Source organism: Notolepis coatsorum, assembly GCF_963971535.1.
Source record: "Notolepis coatsorum genome assembly, chromosome: 11".
Classification (NCBI taxonomy): domain Eukaryota; kingdom Metazoa; phylum Chordata; class Actinopteri; order Aulopiformes; family Paralepididae; genus Notolepis; species Notolepis coatsorum.
Window position 1 is genome coordinate 50,127,845 of NC_140175.1, and position 20,569 is coordinate 50,148,413.

The 20,569-nt window shown below is 43.5% G+C and overlaps 1 protein-coding gene across 1 annotated transcript in view; it reads left to right on the top strand.

The window, feature by feature from the left end:
* Positions 1-473: 473 nt before the first annotated feature.
* The window catches only part of LOC311236390 (protein phosphatase PTC7 homolog), a 44,540-nt gene continuing 24,444 nt past the window's right edge, over positions 474-20,569 (top strand). The window contains exons 1-2 of the mRNA XM_084324058.1: positions 474-957; positions 11,179-11,358. Of these exons, the coding sequence (XP_084180184.1) occupies positions 756-957; positions 11,179-11,358 (382 nt within the window). The 5' untranslated portion in view covers positions 474-755. The remainder of the gene's footprint in view (positions 958-11,178; positions 11,359-20,569) is intronic.

Here is a 20,569-nt window from a genome sequence, read left to right on the forward strand (position 1 = left end):
TTGTTTGATGTGGTCTTTCAAGTAGAGAAGGCATGTGTCAGTGGAGTGGGATGTTCTGAAGCCAGATTGGAATTCGTAGATTAGATTTTTTTTCGCGAGGTACTTTTCGATCTGTTCGTATACTATTTTTTCCATGCAGCTGGAAGCATCTCCAAACAGTTGCCATTTATCACCACTAGACCATGATACATGGGCCACGTTTTAGGTTTGTGTGTGGGGTGATGTAATTGAATGCAGCAAATGGATTACAAAGTAGGCTAAAGCCTAGCTATATTGACGAGCTTTGTATGCATTACATAAGCTCGTCAGTAGAGCTTGCTAAAACCCAACCAAAGATAGTCGAATGGCAAAGCGGTTAAACGGCGCCTCTGGTAAGGCTAATGAAACACACCCCCTTGCATGCGCAGTTTTCTGCGACGGACTACAAGCACAGAGGACCCGGATGTAACGCAGCTCTGTCTGTGCGTGGAGTGGAACCATGTCGGTCAGGATGGCACACACTGGAGGAACAGGCTCTACCTAACCAAAACTAACAGAAATATAAAACTGCAGCGAATATTTCAAGATACACCGACGTTTCTGTGACTTTATCATTGACACAAACATAGTTCGTACTAGTCGTCCGTATTTCGTCGGAACTGAAGCAGCCCGGGCTGATGGGCGGATAAGACAATCGGACTAGCTCTGTAGAGGAGTTTGGGGGTTGGAGGGAGACCGGGGCTCGTGCAGCGGGGATACCGGGCTTGTGCTGGGGGATGTTCTCCGTGCTGTCCTATGGAAGGCTGGTCGCGAGGGCTGTACTCGGCGGGCTGTCCCAAGGCGACGGGCGGGAATACAGCCTGGTGACAGCCAGCTATGGCTTCGGCAAGGACTTCAGGAAGGGGATTTTTAAAAAAGGAATGTGTTATGGAGACGATGCCTGCTTTATCGCACGACACAAGAACTCAGACGTGTTGGGTAAGACTTTGTCTGATACTGTGTTCAATTATATTACTGGTAGTTCCGTGTTCAACGCAGACGATGTTTACATACAGAACACACTGCAGGGGATATACTATTACCAATAGTCAACTAACCTCCCAATGTGAACATGGGGAATACGATAAAAACGTTACAGTACCGTACAGTGACCGGTTGACCTTCAGTCAGTTAGCTAGCACGTGTCTCCCTGGATCACAACACAGACCCCCCCCTCTAACCTACAACCTTTACATCACGCATAGTTGGCGTTTATATATGCACGTCTGGTGAATTCATGCCAATTATGACACTTTGAATCATCGTAGGAATGATGTGGAAGCAAATTTTGTGGTTATTTTCAAGGATAACTCTTTATTTTGAGGTTAAACACTGAATGACCTTTCACCTAGAAGAGATCCGTGCGAGTACAAGCGGCAGTGGTAGCTGGTGCTGGCGGATACCCCAAAGAGAGAGAATTCCAACAGCCGTGGTCAAATATGATTTATTCAAGGTGACACAACTCTCGGTTTCTGCCCAGAAGCTGCCACTTAAAAGGAAACCTTTCGGTGTTGAGAAAGGTCAGAATGGTTGAGCATGGAGGCGGCCATGTTGCTAACAATGTTAGCTAGCTAGTTGCTAGTAATAAATGCTTTGTCCGTTTTTTTTTTTTTTTTATACAAAAGAATGTAATGTAAACACAACTGAATACAGGAGGGACCATAGACCCTGTCGTCAACTTATCACCGACGGCATGTTTTACAATCCTACATATTATGATATTATTATGTGTTCTAAATAATATGGAATCTGGCAATATACTTTAAGTAGATCTTAAAAGTTTCCCTTATGCAGAGACCTTAACACTTTGGTTGCCTTGGGTTAAATTCATGATATACCATAGATTGCCAGCTCTATTTGTCTATGGAGAAGTACCCCTTCTTTGCAGGGCTATAACTTTTTAAATTCTATTGCTACATTGCCATTATTAGGGCCCATTCAAAGTCCTATATGTATTGTTCATTGTGTAGCAACGTTAAACTTTTTCATTCACATATTCATAGTAAAGTATGGTCTAATGTATAAGTATGTTTTCATCTCTTTCTGCAGCTTTCTCCAGAACGTGATATATAGCCCCAAATGCATTATATTGATGATGCAATACAGTTTTATGGCAATCAGCGCGATATAAAAAATTCCAACTAGACTTACTTCTAGAAGTTACTACACGTCATCTGATGTTGACCGGATGGGCTAGGGGGCGTTTATAATTCCGTGGGCAGCGTTATACCAATCATCTAATGTGGGTCAAATGTTGATAATAGCAGTTAGTATCGAAGACGGTAACGTTACACGCTGAAACTCACCCCAGTCTCCGCGCACCGTTGGGCGATCATCGTAGAGTTGAAATCTTATCATTATGGGATGTAAATTTACCCGGTCCATCTCCAGCTTGTATAATGGTATATACGTCCAAATCATGTTGTTTATCGAGTTATTGGCAATCGATCACTGTGTAGCGTGACGAGCCAGAGTCCCGGGACCTATAGCGAGCACCCGGAAGTACTACGGACGTCTAGCACAACCTCTATGCCACTTCCTGTTAAAGCGATTGCGCCGATCGGCCACCAGATGGCGCTCCTGAACCGCCAGAGAGCTCAGTGGGTCCTGCTGGTGGATCTCAGGCCAGCGGAGGGGACATATGAATCCGATCGCAGATTTTTGAAATATTGATATAAGGACGCTGTACAGCGTCCTCCGGCAACTTGAGCATGGCCCGCAATGACGTCAAAACACGTTTCATGGCAGTCAAAGTGTTAAGAGCTCACATGCTATATACATGAGTGATCTGTGCCAGACCTGCCTCTGTTGCCAGGCTATACAATTGAAATGGACAATATACCGTATTCCCCTTTTGCTCAGATTTCAGTTTTTTGAGGGGTTCATATTTTCACTGCCTGTTCCCATTAGGCCTATATATTAGGCTTTGTTGTATTCTGTTTACATCCAGTATGCTGTACATTTCTGTGTAGTAGTAGTAGAGACATGCACCAATATTATCCACAGAGAAGATTATTGGACAATATGGGACTGGGATTGTATTTTTACAGTTGATGACCGATAGTAGATTTGGCATTTTTGTGTATTGAATAACAAATTGTTTGGTATGGTTTTACCACCAAAAATGTTCAATAAACTGCTGAAAATGGCTTGGCAGCATCCCTACACCTCATCGAGACAATGTCCCTCCCCTTCTGCTAACCACCATGGAACCTAGAAATTGTACGGTAGGACTGTATGATTTGGTGAAAGAGTGCGATTGTGATTATTGTGGACAATATTGCAATATAATAAATAAATGGTATCGGTAGTCTACTTGCTTTTCATAAAACCATAGCAGTGACTTGTATCCCTGCTATGTAGCCTACTGATGTTCCTAGCTGATTACATAGAGCGAGCATGGCTTTGACCCTCTCTGTGTCACTGAGTGTTTTTAGGCTTAATGAAGGAACACTGGTTTGATAGAGGAGATTTTTATACATAATCCATCCTCCTAACGAGGTTTGCCTGTCTGATGGATGGACCAGTATTTTACTGGAAATAACAGATTCCTTGACTGGTGGAAACGGGAAAGTCCCCAGTCTGTATCTGTGGTCCTTTCTCTTTCAGTGTCTTCAGGGAGGGAGAGAAAGAAAGAGACAGACACACACACAGTCAGCAGCACACACAGCTTACCCACAAAGCTGTGGGAAAATAGCCCTTGAGTTGAATACATCAAGATACATAGGACACAGTTAAAATAAAAAAAGACACCAAAGAAAAAATAAACTTCAAAACAGAAACGGGAAAATCCCACTGACTCATCAGCGCTTCACACACAAAAACTGTCTTCAGAGAGAGAGAGACAGCAGCAGCCTTCTGGTTGTAATTCTGCAGTCATTGAGGAGAGTTGTAATACAAACTTACAAAGCAGAGGTGGTTTTTAACTAGTGTCTGCTGTTGATCATTCTCTCTCTGTCACTCTGATTTCACGCTAATGTAAACGCAGAGCATTGTGGGAAATTGCACTCATTGTCAGTGGAGTTGTGTGATCAATCATGGGAGAGACTTGAGGGTGGTGCTGGGAATTTATATGGACTGAAACAGTTGGGAACTCAAGGTGATGCTTCACGTCACCACCATCCCAGCCTGTAGCAGTAATGTTGACTCCAGTCCAAGCCAAGGAACAGATACTAATATCAGGAAGGGCTGCCTGCTCTTAGTCCATTAAATCGATTGGTCGGTCTTAGTCAATCAATATTAGTTAGTCGTTTTTATATTTTTAGATGCAAAGTGCATCTACGGTATATGACGTCAATCAGAGGTGCAGCAATTTGGGAATCTTGCGTTTCGGTTTCGATTCAGATGACCGTTTTGAGTTACTTTTCCCATTTGACTGAGGTCGGGATGGGCGTGAACTAGAGTGGTTTTTGAGGGTGCTCGGTTAAAAAAACATGCTATCACAAAGTGCTTGTTTGTGAGCGTGTTCTTTGAAAATGTTGTTGCGTTGAAAGTTAGCTTATGTTTGCATTTCCACATTTTGCCAACCACATGTCGCCCACTTTGCATAGCGTTCATGGACTAATATCGATATGGACATGCCATTCCATTAGTGGAGATACCTGTTGCAGACAGTGGAGGTAATGTAATTATTACCAATGGTGACTGACAATATGCATTAAGCATCGGGTATAATGGCTATGTCCACGGAGCGAGACATAATAAAATCGGCTGTGTATATCTGAGACTCGATATCAGTGAATGGTGTGAGGCCGCGGCGCAATATCTCGTTATTGCTGCTACCATGCACTTTTAAGATGTGTTCTAAAAATGGATTTCCTTTAACAATGACTTGAGCACTACTCAAGTAATTCATGCGAGTACTCGATCTGGGATGACATTACTCAGACTGCGGTAGACACTTTAATAGGTCTCAAAGAAAGGATCACACTGAATCAAATGTAAACCTTTACTCCATGTAAACCTTGAATAGGATTAATTTCATTGATTAGTGGGCGGCCCACTAATGCCTACTAGGGGAAACCAGTCGGGCTGCGTTGTACCAGTCGGGCTGCATTATATACCAGTCGGGCTGTGTTGTACCAGTCATATCTATCTAGGTCGTCCTTGGACGGGCCCTCCATCGGTGCTTCCAGTCATCCCGATCCTCCATGCATGCCATCTGGCTAGCTCGCCGGTGCTTTCTGTTCCCGCATCTCCTGAGTACGTCCACGTAGGTTAATGTGGGACGTCCTCGTGATCGATGTCCGTGTGTTGGCTCCCACAGCACAAGTTTGCTGGTTGGCAGCTCATGGTGTCTCTGGCAGTGACCTGCCAGCCCAGTCGGGCTGCGTTGTACCAGTCAGGCTGCATTATATACCAGTCTGGCTGCGTTGTACCAGTCAGGCTGCATTATATACCAGTCGGGCTGCGTTTTACCGCCATGCTGCGTTTTACCAGTTGGGCTGCGTTGTACCAGTCGGGCGGCATAGGCCTACTTTCAGAAGGGCTTGTTGCCGTAAGCCCTGTCACAAGGCTCTAAATCAACAGGTCCTTTACTTCATGTTCGTCCAGTTTTAGCTTTAAAGGCGCTACTGTTTGACCTGTTTTTGTGTGTGGAGCACTGATGAGTCTGTGGGATTTTCCTGTTTCTTTTTTTCCCCTTTGTCTTTTTTATTTGAACTGTCTATGTATGTATCTTGATGTATTCAAGGGCTAAGCAGCGATATAACTTTTTTTCCTGCATGTTTTCCCACAGCTTTGTGGGTAAGCTGTGTGTGCTGACTGTGTGTCTGTCTGTCTCTCTCTCTTTTTTTTTCTCTCTCCCTCCCTAAAGACACTGAAAGCGAAAGGACCACAGATACAGACTGGGGACTTCCCCGTTTCCACTTTCCACCGGTCAAGGAATCTGTTATTTCCAGTAAAATACCGGCCCATCCATCCGACAGGCAAACCTTGTTAGGAGGATGGATTATGTATAAAAAGATCCTCTGTCAAACCAGTTTTCCTTCATTAAGCCTAAAATCACTCACTGACACAGAGGGTCAAAGCCATGCTAGCTCTATGTCATCAGCTAGGAACATCATTAGGCTACATTACATAGCAGGAATACAAGTCACTGCTATGGTTTTATGACAAGCAAGTAGACTGACACAATTTATTTATTATATTGCAATATTTCCACTATTTCCACAATAATCACAATCGCACTCTTTCACCAAATCATGCACGAGTGCTACAGTGTAGGTTAGTATATTAGGACAAGTGCATGACAGTAAGGTTAGTTAGGGTAACGGTTAGAATAATTTTTTTCATTTCAGATAATGGTTGAAGAACCATACACATCACAGATGTCTAAGTAGCATATTTGTAGAAAAAGTCCAGGAGGGATGGAGTTGTATCCTTTTTAGTTCCAATTTAAAAATATAAACTGCCAGCTGTCCTGGTGATAATTAGCTTCTCTGGTGACCTGATCTGGCTTTGCCTTTGTCTCTACTCACCATGCTACTAGGAGCAGCTGCAGTTTACGTGACAATACTCACCATGCAGACAAAGACTGTCAGAGGAGATGAGAGTCATATCATATGTCTCCTACTCTGTCTCCCTCTGAGCCCAAATATTGGCCTAATAGTAGGGAATGGGATGTGAAAAAATATATATTGAATTGTTAAACTCCCAAGATGGATCTTTTAATCTATATATTTTCAGTGGATGTGTGACCTTATCTCCAGAATGCCTCCCTCCCGTCTTGCAGATGTCTCTAGTTTGCCCTGCAGAGTTTCTGAACTACTATGGAAACTTGGTTGACCAAATTACATCTTTTGACACCACGGGCACGCCCCCTAAACCAGCGTAATGTAATCTATATTGAATTGAAATCAAATTTAATCAGGACCTTGTGAATCTAAATCAAATTGGATAATGAGTGCGGCCGAAATTCAGCCTTACTAAATAGAATAGAAATACTTGACTACTCTAGTCTTCCCTACTGTCTCAATAAAACACATTGATGTGCAGTGTCTCCCCTGAAAAATAATTCAACAGCGGTGCTGTGCTGCATGCACGCTGCCGGAATCCATTATGTGCGTGTGCACGTGCCGCCGGAATCTATATTAGTGAAAGAGAGAATTAACTTAAAACGACCTTAGAATTGTTTGAGATAGGTTATTCATGTTCACCACGTATATACAGGGAACAAACTTAACTTTTTGACTTACCAGCCATTTGGCTGGTAGATTTTAAAAACTACTAGCCATCCAGATTTTTTACCAGCCAAAAATTATAAATAGCTTTTTAGTATATCGCCATGTGTTATTATTACTATATAATACTCTCGTATGCTATTTTCAATTAATATCATAAACAACATAATTTAATTGAGAAATGTTTTTGTCTTGGTGATCATGCATTCCACTGGGTAGGCTTTACAACCATAAATAATTAGCTGAAAGTGAAAGCCGACACACCTATATGAACATGCTGGACTAACGTTATAAAAAAAACACAATAAACGTACTCGCACATCCAGGCGAAGTCCCTGTATGGTCTTGATTTTTTTCGCTATAGCGTGGGCGTTACGGAATAGTATCCGCATTTTAGCCAGAGTCGACTCTTGACAGCTTGGTCAACAGTCGTACAGTCGGAGCAGCCAGGAGCGGAGTAGACTGTGATTTGTATCTAACAGAGCAGTCCCTGTGACAGCGTGACGTCTCGTGGCTTTTGATGGCTTCCAGTTTCATCACCGACGTCCCGATGACAAATGAAATTCGTTTTCTTTTATCCGTTGCTTTGGCACGACATGGTATACAAAACATTACCCCCCCCCTCAAATTTAAGCCAAGCTGGTGGTAGCAACGGACTCGTCAACGTTAATGTTGTCGCCTGTTTTTCTTAATTTTGAGGGGGGACCCGGGGGAGCTACTCCGGGAATATGCCTCCACATATTTGGTCAAATCAAATGCAAAATTAAATATCAGAGCACAATCAAAAACGCGATTGCAGGTTTTTTTTTGTAGGCTAAAGAACGGATGAAGACAGATCTCATGTGCGTCTCATGTTACAAACTTGATCTCGTGAGCAGAGCGCATCTCACACACACACACACAGTTTCACTTTCGTTTCAACTCACCACGCCCGCATCCAATAGGGTCCAGCTGCAGCCCCGGAGATTGTTCCAGATTGGGCAACTTCCACCCGCTCCCACGACATTTCTCTCGCTCAGCTGGAGGCTACTCCCTGCATCATATTAATGCCGACTCATGCAGTGGATTTTGTTGGCCGCCAGATGGCGCCCAGGCCTTAATTTATGACGGCCAAACATTAAATCTACACGCCTGTGGCGCTGGGCGTGTAACTATTTTGTACCCTGCGTATATATATACACGTTATTTGATCGTTTTTCCTTTTTTTCGATTTTAACACTTTGATTACCACTGGTGAACATGGTAAAACGTGTTTAAATGCCAGCACCCACTTCAATGATAGCGTTGTGAACGCATAATCTCTGTCTTAAATTATGGCTATGTGTCTAATCTGCCCGTCGCTTATCAATGACTTGTTTGCAGTCAACATTGTCGAAACGGATTGTTTTTTAATCGGTTAATTTCCGTTTTATAGCATTTTGAAAAGCCCTCGTTTTTCAGGAAAATATATGGATTCCGTGATAAACAGCATTTACTGGAATATTCTGGCATACACAAAAACGTTGTCATTTTTCGGCCTATTTATGAATCGTTTTCAAATAAACGCTAGATTATCGATAGTATATGTGTACTTATGCACGCTATAGAAGCGATCTGAAAAGTGTATTCTCATTTCCTGATTGCACACACACACACACACATATGGGACACGTTGATATATCTGTGAAAAAAGCTCTGATTACCCCAAGACTGGTAAAATAGATTCCTTACCTCAGATCAGATGTTATCCAAAAATATTATTCCAATTCCTGATCGCCAATCAAATATCGATTGCGTTTATTGATTCAGCGTTGGGTGCTGGAAATACATAATCCACGCTGTTCTGAGGGCCGGAGATCACTTGGTCTCTTCAGTTGGCTTGACGGAAAAGTAAAATGAGGAAACTGCCCCCCCCCTTCATCAGTCTAAACTAATGGGGTGCAGTTACACAGGGTGAGATGATAGGCGGCGGTATATTCCCAATTGAGCTCAGAGAGACTCTGCAACACTAGCGTGAGGCTCGATTGATGAAATATGAATTCAAATCGCCAATAATAAAAAATACGACAAACAAACGCTATATAGCGTTGCAGGCACTCAACTGGCGGCATGAACTAACGACAAAACGCGCCGCTGGCATCCAAAGTGTTAATATCCTATTCAATGTCAGGGACCTGTATGTTGCCGGTAGAAGGCATACTGCGACGCAGAGGGTGCAGTACCGGCCGCGTGTATGCTTTCTACAACGCAGTTGTGTTTCCGGGTTCCTCTGATTGGCCACTGACCTATGCTATTACGCCCCCCTTTACACTCTTGCCTGAGCGCCGGCTTGTCTCACATGACTCGGTCCAGCTCCAGCAGCAGCGGCCGTCTTCCGCCTGCGGTATCCTCCCTCCGAGGCGGCTCGTTCTTATTATTATCCCCCATTGTTCAGGTCGACATGGTCGTACAAACACCCGTTGGAGGAGTAGTGGGGGAGAAGAAGAGGAATATTTTTAAATAGCAAGAATTATCGACTGGCAACTCTGTGCTCGTCAGACCTGCAGCTGCTGGTACTGTATGGAGAGAGAGGCGGGGGGAAACCCAAAACAACATTTAATAAAGACGAGTGTTGGTTGTGTTTCCCCATGAGACCCCCCGCTGTTGTTGTGTGTCTTCTAATCGGCTACTGTACATGGAGATGAGACCCCCCGCCTCTCTCCATACAGTACCAGCAGCTGCAGGTCTGATGAGCACAGAGTTGCCAGTCGATAATTCTTGCTATTTAAAAATATTCCTCTTCTTCTCCCCCACTACTCCTCCAACGGGTGTTTGTGCGACCATGTCGACCTGAACAATGGGGGAGAATAATAAGAACGAGCCGCCTCGGAGGGAGGATACCGCAGGCGGAAGACGGCCGCTGCTGCTGGAGCTGGACCGAGTCATGTGAGACAAGCCGGCGCTCAGGCGATCTGTGTAAAGGGGGGCGTAATAGCATAGGTCAGTGGCCAATCAGAGGAACCCGGAAACACAACTGCGTTGTAGAAAGCATACACGTGTACTGGCCAGATCCTCCCAGGTGGTGGTATCGAGCACCCTTTGTAACTTTGTATCTTGGCCTGTGCGTCGATCAAATGTCTCCGGGTCGGCTTTTGTTTCTTCGGCCAAGCTGATCGGTTATAACGGTCGGAGTGAGAAGGATCAAATGCTCCCGATGCATGATGTGTGGTGGATTATGTTGGACGATGGACATCAATACTTGGAATTGTGATCAGATAATAGAAATGTTCTTTTCGGGGTACATCCTAGTCAAGGTAAGGGCTATTTGATATCAATCTTACATTGATCCAACCATGTCTTCATATTGATCCGAACGTGTGTGTGTAACGTTACTCCACAACATGCCGTTGGTGACGATCAAAGCATCAAAAAACGACCCCCCCTCCCTTTCATGCATTCATGATGAAACATAATACCTATATGATATAGATTTGATTTGAGAATAATAGTGGGTCCAGGCAAGAAACGGCAACGGTTATAGTATAATACACGCATAAGGCTATTCCTCAGCATTTCAGGAATTACCCCAGACCAATCAAACCATACTCATATTCACCACGGTATAAAACGGGAATGTATGTATGAAAAAAATTATTTCTTTTTCACATATTGAACGATAGATACTCGATGTCAAATGGGCCATAGTATTGTATCCATAGCTATAATATAGAATATAGTTATAGCTCTACAAACAAGGTGACTCACTCCTATCTTTTAAAGTGTGGCAGTGCGACCACAGGGCCAATGCTAATAGCTGGCAGCCAATGAGTTAAGCACCCCCCACAGCCCAAATGGAATGATAAAAAGAAAATAATAATAATACATTTTTATTTATTTATTTTTATTCTGGGGGTAATCTAGTTCATAGCAGCGGCGCTCATGATTTAGCAGCAGTGCATATAAGGGAAACACTGATGCGACTGGACTGACCAAATGACCCACTGTCTCCTCCTCCTCCCAGGTGTTGCGGACGGCGTGGGTGGTTGGCGTGACTACGGTGTGGACCCCTCCCAGTTCTCCACCACTCTGATGAAGACGTGCGAGCGCCTTGTGAAGGAGGGACGCTTCACACCCAGCAGCCCTGTAGGCATCCTCACCTCCGGGTACTTCGAACTACTTCAGAACAAAGTACCACTGCTGGGTGAGTGTATACATACACATACATACACACACGCCACAACCACTAGTAATCACAATTGCAGAACAGAAATAATAATGCAGTTATCAAATACCAAATCCTGATATTGCAACATCCCTAATACTCTGCTTGGAGTGCCCGATGGGTGGGGTTTGTCACATCTGGTCAATTCAGGCTAATCTTAAAATGGTCTGTGTTTGGGTCTGTGTCAGAGTGAAAAGCTGCTAAAATGTCTTATTATTATTATTATTATTTATTATTATTATTATTATTATTATTATTATTATTATTATTATTATTATTATTATTATAATTATTATTATTATTATTATTATTATTATTATTATTATTATTATTATTATTATTATTATTATTATTATTATTATTATTATTATTATTATTAATAATAATAATAATAATAATAATAATAATAATAATAATAATAATAATAATAATAATATAGCAATTTTCTAGAACTCAAAGTTTATGTCTCAATGTATCCAAAGTTCTGGGTCCTCAGAAGTATAGTATTGCATGTACATCCATGCACACACACCCCACAGTGTCACACAAGGTCTCCGGCAGAGTGGGTGAGTCATGCAGCACCATGTAAACACTGAGAGGAGCCAAGAACATACCTACAGGATGAGTCACAGACTGCCACCACTGGCCCCGCCCACACAGCTGCATACAATCCTCATTCTGTTCTCTCTGGTCACGCCAAAACATTACTCAGATCGGCTTGTTTCATGCTCCTCAAAGGACCGATCCATGGTCACTATGGGAACACTACTGCCTAGATCTACATTCATGGTTTTATTGGATTGAAGATATTTGTGTCACTCTTGAAAGGTATTGTCTGAGCCATGTGACAGTTAAAATGCGTTTTCCATGACGTTGAGCCTGTGAAAGGTTTGTTTACATTTACATAACCAATGGAATAGAACAGACATGTGTTTTGAGTTGTCAAACTCTTGAAGAACACAGGTGAATACTGTCTGCACCTAAAATGTAGATGATCAAGAACACAGGTGAATACTGTTTGCACCCAACATGTAGATGATCAAGAACACAGGCAGGGGAGGAAACTAACTTGTTGGCTTACCAGCCAACTGGCGAGTAGATGATTTTTTTTACCAGCCAAAAATAAATCGCTAATTGTGATAATTACTTCTTTGTATGTCTTCATCTAAATTGATTTTCAATCATAGTAATAATCACACTATTTAAAATATTTATTAGCATAAAACATTAATAAGTGTCTCTACTCTCCACAATATTAGCATACAACATGTATTAATCACACTGTCTCTACTCTTCAAAATATTAGGATATCACATACAGTATTAACATGAAAGAGGGAACTATTCTGGACTGGGTTGGGCTGAACTGGGCAGTGAAAGATGCTGGGTTGGGCAGGGAAAGTTGGGCTGGTCTAGGTTGGACTGGGCTGGGCAGTGAAAGAACCAAGCATTTCACTGTAATGTAATGGCTAAATAAAACAACTTGAACTTGACTTGTTACATTTGCACTCTGGTTGGATGCCAAATGTATTCTGGTTGTACTGTACTTGTGCTGTATGGTGACAATACATTGGAATCGAATCTCATGTCAACGCTAGGGGTTCAGCAGGTGTATTCTGAATGACAAGTATGACAACATTACCGTTGTGAAGGGCATATGGGCGAGTGCAGGGCTGTACACTGCGACGAGATTATCGCAAATTGCCCCTTTAATTGGCCGTTGCGATTGGTAAATAATATTTGGGGGCGGGCTTGCGAGTAGTGATTTCAAGCCTTGCATTCGCATTTCACTCCTAAATTATCCAAGGCGTGTGATGACGCTGAGCACTCAGGTATGATCAGCGGGGAAAATCAACTGAGCACTACTCACTCTGATAGACTGTCTGATTTAGCTATGAAGAAATGTAAAGTTAGTAGTAGGGATGGGAATCGATGGTTCCTAACTGGGTTTTGGTCATATGCTCCCGAAATTCTCCCGCTGTTTGGTTGCTTCTATGTGCAGTGAAAACTACTCAAAATGCTTTAGAACCTAGTCATTGATTTAGTTCAGGGTTAGCAGCGGAGCTAATGCTAGCTAACGTGAGCTAATCAAGCTCACAGAGAGAGATAAACAGCTGACAGCAGGTAGTACAGGTACAAATACAATAAAACAAGGGGTGGGGGCTGTTGTGTAAACCTTGTGTCGCGTCAATCTGGTCCACACGTTACTCGTTCATATCTCAGCCCGTGCTGAGATATGCCCATTCCGTGGTCTGTTAATAAAGTTTTCAATCAGACAGATATATGGAAAGGCTTTTATTATAACATTCGTTGAGGTAAAATCATTATGCCTCATTTAGTCATCCTGCGGAGCACTGGTCTCCTACTCGTCGGCCGCGGGGAGCTAATGTTAGTAGCTTTGTTGTCAGCACACAGGACATTCAGGAAGTCAAAAACGAATAGCGCTTGCCGATTGGTGCTAAGAACAGCAGGGCGGGTGCAAGCGGTGTGACGTAATTGGCAGACTCGACTGTCAATCAAAATTATTCTGTTTTCCGTCAGAATGAATGAATGAGAACTTTATTAACAGATTGCATAATGGGTACAATACAGTACAGGAGGATGAAGACCAGAAAAAGACTTTCGGCTTTTTTACATAAGGGTCCTCCATTTTCAATTCATCAAAACATTTAGAGACATACAAATATACAGTAGTTTCATAAAAATGCTAAAATGCTATTTATTGATTGATTGATTGATTTAAAACTTTATTAACATATTGCAGAATGGGTACAGTACAGCTCAATACATACAATTGTTAAGGGGATGCAGACCAGAGAAAGACTTTTGTCTTGTTTACATCAGGGTCCCCCATTTTCAATTCATCATATTTCATATCTAAATCATATAATATCTCATTGCTAAATATATGCAATATATAATCTAATAATCCAATAATCTAAATCTAATATATAATATAAAAATGCTAAATGCATGGGTATTTTATTTTGTCTTTAATGTTAGCTTGCAAACTCAAATACTGTCTTGGTAAGCCTCAATGAATTGTTTGGGGTAAAAAAAGAAAAACATTGTGATGTGTATCTAGGGGTGGGCGATATATCGAGTATACTCGATGTATCGTGGATTGTTCTACCCGAGATGTAGTACTGTACTATATCGCGAACATCGAGTATTTAGTTTATATGGCGCCGCCCGCGGCCGAGAGACACTCGCAGTGCTTTCCTCGAGAAGGGACGGCGGAGCTATAGGCTAACGTTAGTGTAGTCAGGGCTGTACATTGCGATATAATGTTGCGGTTGTAATTTCATTAGACAGACCAGCGCGGACCTTTAATAACATGTAATTTAATTGACACGAGCAATGAGCTAACGGTAGCTGCTAACCAAGGTATCCATTAGGATTATGCTAAGCTAACTAGCGATAGCTGCTAACCCTGGTAAACGGTCAAAGCGGACTCCACAAGACTAGTTCCATTCGTGAGGAAATGGGGTGGGTTATATTGACAACGCTTGACAACAGCAGTTTAAACATAACTTCATATTTATTAGTTATTCGTTTCTGTATATCATTCAATTTCCATCTCCGTGTGTCTCCATCTCCATCTCTTCCTGTTTACATTCGAGTGTGACGTTATCACCTACGGCAGCTTAGACGATCAAAACGCGAACCTAGAACAAACCCCGAGGGGGGGGGGGGGGGGGGGCGGGGGCTGGCTCTCTTGTTCATTCTCGCCCCCTCTCTCTCTCTCTCTCGCTCTCTCTCTACATTCAATGATTTAAAGTAGCCAAACGTTACAGACAGTATAAATACTAACTGGATAGTTGATGATATAAACATTTAATTTCATTATCTGAAATATTCTAAAATCATTAAGTCTGCTATAAGCCATTATACCTTTGTGTGTGATTATTATTTTCTCACAGTAGGGTGTGTATATATATACATATATATATGTGTGTGTGTGTGTTTGGCTAAAGTGGATAGAAAACACAGTACTGTGTAAAAGTCTTAGGCACCCAAGAGTTGTCTTAGATGTAAATAATTTTTTTTATTATTGTGTCAGTAGACTACTCTTAGTACATTTTCATTACATTATTTTTTAAAGCATCTTCATGGTTTAATAATGCAAACATATGTTGCAGGGACTTATTATAATCATCATATTGGCGTGACTGTATGCATCAAAGGGTTAAATCAAGCATTTTTAAGTGATTTAGAGGAAATGTAAAAATATCGCGATATATATCGTGTATCGCGATATAGCCAAAATATATCGCAATATCATTTTTGGCCATATCGCCCAGCCCTATGTGTATCGTGTATCGCCGAAAGGTCAGAAAATATCGTGATATCATATTTAGGCCATATCGCCCAGCCCTAGTTGGTTCATTATAAAAGATACAAACCTGACAACAAAAGCACTTAAATGTTAAATAAAAGGACCACAGTAATGAGGCAGGAGGAACATATTTTTTTGCACTATAATGGTAAAATTGTTATTTAAAAATTTGCCCCTAAAACATATTTTATGCCCCTAAATTTCTAATTTAGGGGCAAGTGTGCCCCTCGTGAAAAAGCTTAGCGTACAGCCCTGGAGTGGTGATATGGGGGGAAACCCGGTAATAATAAAATGTCACTCGGCTGCATTTAAGCAAAGCCGCTCAGTATAGTCCACTATGTTGAATGCGCATTATGGTAGCTTGTTACATGCTAGGTAGCTAGCCGGCTAATGCTGGTTAGCCTCACGCCCACTTGTCATTCTCATCCGACTCGAAGGAGAACGTCGTGTGCTGTTGTTCGCCCCCCTGTCAGACCGCACTGATATCCGAAAGCGACGACTCTACATGCAATTATTTTCATCCACGATGTGTTTTTGTCTAAATTTGTCTACATTGTCAAGCCGGTGACAGGAGTCTGTAGGTCTGCGCGCAGTGGTCACTGGTCTGTCCACTTCCCCTAGATGCGCGACATCTTCTAGAAAACAAGTGTTCATTGGAGGAGCTTAGAGCGCATCTGTACAACGATGATGTTCATTGGTTATGGTCGGATTATTATGAGGCGCAAATGGGAGGAATCATAAGGGGGGAGTCAGAGTTCGGCTTGTGCCAGTGAGCGAATCAGCAGATTGCAGAATGATTTTTTTGTTTTGTTTTGTTTACTAGTACTCGCCAGACTGGCGAGTGCTCTTCATGAATCACTCGCCAAACATAGAAAATACTCTCATTTGGCGAGTAAAGTGGCCTAATTTCCTCCCCTGAACACAGGTTAATACTGTCTGCACCTAACATTAGTATGCATTAGTATTAGTATGCTGGTATGACATTTTCTCACCGCGGTTGTGTGTGTGGCTAATCACCGCGGGATGCGGTGGTACCGCACTTCTATTAACACTTTAACTGCCGAAAACGTGTTTAGGCATCTTTCCTAGCCATGCTAAAGTTGCCGAGGACGCCCTAACTCGTCTTTAATATCAATATTTCAAAAATCTGTGATCGAAATCATATTTTTCCTCCGCAGCCCTGAGACACAGTGCTGGCCTCCTCTCAACCCTCTAGCGGTTCAAGAGCGCCATCTGGTGGCCGATCGGCAGAAGCGCCAAACAGGAAGTCATATGGATGAAGTGCTGATCGTCCATATTACTTCCGGGCACTCTCTATAGGTCCCGGGACTCGATCTCGACACAATACATAGCGATCCGTTGCCAATAACTCTATAAACAACATGATTTGGACGTATATACTATTATACAACCTGGAAATAGATCGCGTATTTCTACATCCCATAATAGGAATATTTCAGTTCCACGCTCATCGTCCAACGGCGCGAGGAAGATACGGTAAGATTCAGCGTTATTTTTGAACGTGTTCGATATAAACTGCTCTGATGATCATATCACCCACACTAGATTAATGATATAACGCTGCCCACGGAATTATAAACGATCCCCCGCCCATCCGTTCATCATCAGATGATACGTAGAAACTTCTAGAAGTACGTCCAATTGAAATATTTGATCTCGCACAGATTCCTACCAAACTGTATTTCATCATCAATATAATGCATTTGGGGCTATAAATCACGTTCTGGAGAAAGCTGCAGAAAGAGATGAAAACATACTTATACTTTAGACCATATTTTACTATGGATATGTGAATGAAAAAGTTTAACGTTGCTACACAATGAACAATACATATAGGACCTTGAATGGGCCCTAATAATGGCAATCTAGCAATAGAATTTAAAAAGTTATAGCTCTGCAAAGAAGGGGAACTTCTCCATAGACAAATAGAGATGGCAACGGATGGTATATCATGAATTTAGCCTTAGGCAATCAAAGTGTTAAAAAAATAAATATATATATATTTTTATACCTGTATATATATTTTTTATTATTAAGACATGAGAGTTTACTCGCGATCGTGATTAGAAAAAAATTCTAAGGCCATAGGAGTCCCGAAACTATTTTAAACATGTTTGATAATGTATCAATTTGTCCCTCAACGTTCTGCAATGTGATAAAAGTAGTAGGGTGTTGCCTGCTCCTTTAAGAGCAAGCATTGCGTTGTGTGTCTCCTTACTAAAACTAACGTTATTTGAGCGAACATTTAACATTAATATGACACTATTTTAACGTTAGTGAATGTGAATGCACATACATAGCTAGTTAAATATCACAACTTGTTTCATCATTGGGGGAAACTAAGTGCTGCCTCTCTGCCACACTCGGGACCACGCCAACGTAGCTAGCGCTAGCCTATACAGTGGCTAACGTCTGGACCACGGCAACGTAGCTAGCGCTAGCCTATACAGTGGCTAACGTCTGGACCACGCCAACGTAGCTAGCGCTAGCCTATACAGTGGCTAACGTCTGGACCACGCCAAGGTAGCTAGCGCTAGCCTATACAGTGGCTAACGTCTGGACCACGCCAACGTAGCTAGCGCTAGCCTATACAGTGGCTAACGTCTGGACCACGGCAGAGAGGCAGCACCCAAAGGATCATTAGAAAATCAGACTAAAATTCCTAGTTAAAGGAATAAACCAACAAAACTGCACTCAGACCATCCCCCGTCACTCTTAAAGGAAAGAACCAACAAAAAGAAAATGTCCCTACCTCACCATACCCCTAATCCTCTATCCCCTCGTCTCCCTCTAAGGCAGCATAAAGCTGAGGATATGGCCCGATTTGTGGCTCAATCTCTTTCTGTCCCACCATCAGCATTTGGCTCGTTACGTGTGAAGTTACCAGCCTACCCAAGAGAGGCATACCACAACAGAAAAGGAGAACCAATATCAACCCTGCCACCCCGATGGATATCCCCGTCTGCATCACTATGCTTCCCCACTGTCCCAATCTTTCCAACACCCCACTCCCCCACCATTCTTCATTCCGGCCAGAATTCCCCCTCAACTCCCCCCTCAAATCCTTCAGCTTAGCCATGGCCTCGGAGAACTTTCCCCCTGGCCCCACATTCGTCGGAATGAATGTGCAGCAGTACTGTCCAAACATGGAACAGACTCCACCCTTCTCCGCCATTAACCAGTTCAGAGCCTGTCTATTCTGCCACGCCACCGTACTGGTCGCGTGCATCTGGTCCCCCATTGCATCCAACGCCTCCTCGGTGTAATTGAGATACCGCTGCTGATTGTAAAACAAATAGTTGATCCACCCGGTGTTCTTATTGACCGATATCCATGGCAGAATAGACTCAAACCCTGCCGCAATCTCATTCTTAGCCATGAACTCGGCTGGAATGCCCCTTGGCTGTCCTATGCTGTCCAGATACACCCTTGGGTCTGCCTTGTAGCTACGCTTCGTTCGAGAGATAGGAGACTCAGAAGGTCCTTCCGTCACTGATAATGGTAGGACCACCATTGGCATGATCGCCTGAACCCGGGCACATCTACCTGACCAATCTAAAGGAAGTGTATTCCTCAACCTCCTACCGCCGCAGAGCCAGTATTGGTCCGCCAGTGCCATATCCTGGACATGAAAAGGGCAAGCTACAGGCCGTGGGTTGGTATCCACTCCCTTTAACACGACCCCGTGTCCACACTTTCCTTCTTTCGTACAGTTAGTCGTGATGCTCCAAATAGTAGTGCACCGCCCCTCTGCCACCTCCCCTACATCCCGGGTCCCCTCCTTTTGCAAGCACTCGAAATCCTTGGTCAGCCATAGTTTGACACCTCTGGGTATTGGCAACCCCGTCGCTACCCCCTGCACACGTACATCCAATTTCCTACACCGTTCCCGCATAGTGACATCCTTGAAATCCGTGACGTTTCCTGCCGCCTTGAAACGACTAGAGCCGAGAAACCCCAAACACTCTGCCTCGCACCAAGGGCGACTATTATGGGGCCCCTCCCATGCCTCTGCGTCCCTGTCACACTGAGCCCAACTGAACTTCGTGCCCTTCACCAGCAGCCTATCCGGACGTGCCTTGGAGCAGACATAACAATCCTCTATCTGATTCTGCGCGCTCGTGTACTGGACCCACTTAAACCACTCATTCCCTAAAGCCGCCCTATACATCGGGTCAGCCTCCGGGTCTTCCTCGTCATAGTCATAGTCGCCCCCATCTTGTTCCCCGGAAGGAAGCAAACCCCTCAACCTGGCCCAGAGTGAGCCCACTGAGTCCCTCAACGTTCCGGCTGTCCTCTGGAACATATCCTGTCCCCCCACCTCTTCCGACTCAGTGTCCTTGACCTCCCTTTTTCCCCTCACCCCTGTCCCCTGTGATTGGTTCGGGACAGGCTCAACTCTCCTATCTACCCCCACAACCCGATGCTCGTTAGTATAATGGTAAGTATCCCCGCCTGTAACGGGGGAATGGTCAAAATCAAAAACATGCCCTTGCGGTCCTACGGGAAACACCCCGTTTGGTTGTAGTCTTATCTTCTCCCCCCCTTCCTCGATGGAGGGAAAAGGGGGCGCCTGATTCTGAGCCTGGTCATGAAAGTCTGCTGGTACTTGAGCCTGAGCGGGACCCCGTGGGACTCCTACCCACTCAAACCCGTCATCCTCAAGGACGGGTCGACCGTGACGGTTCTTAATGACGTCGTTGTGCCCGGCCGACCGTCCGCACACTGCTGCCAACATCTGCGGGAGCATCAGCAGGCACTGCACCTTCCAGTTGCCGTCTCGGACCCTCCATGTCGGGTTCTGCATAACTGCGATCGATTGTATCCCCCA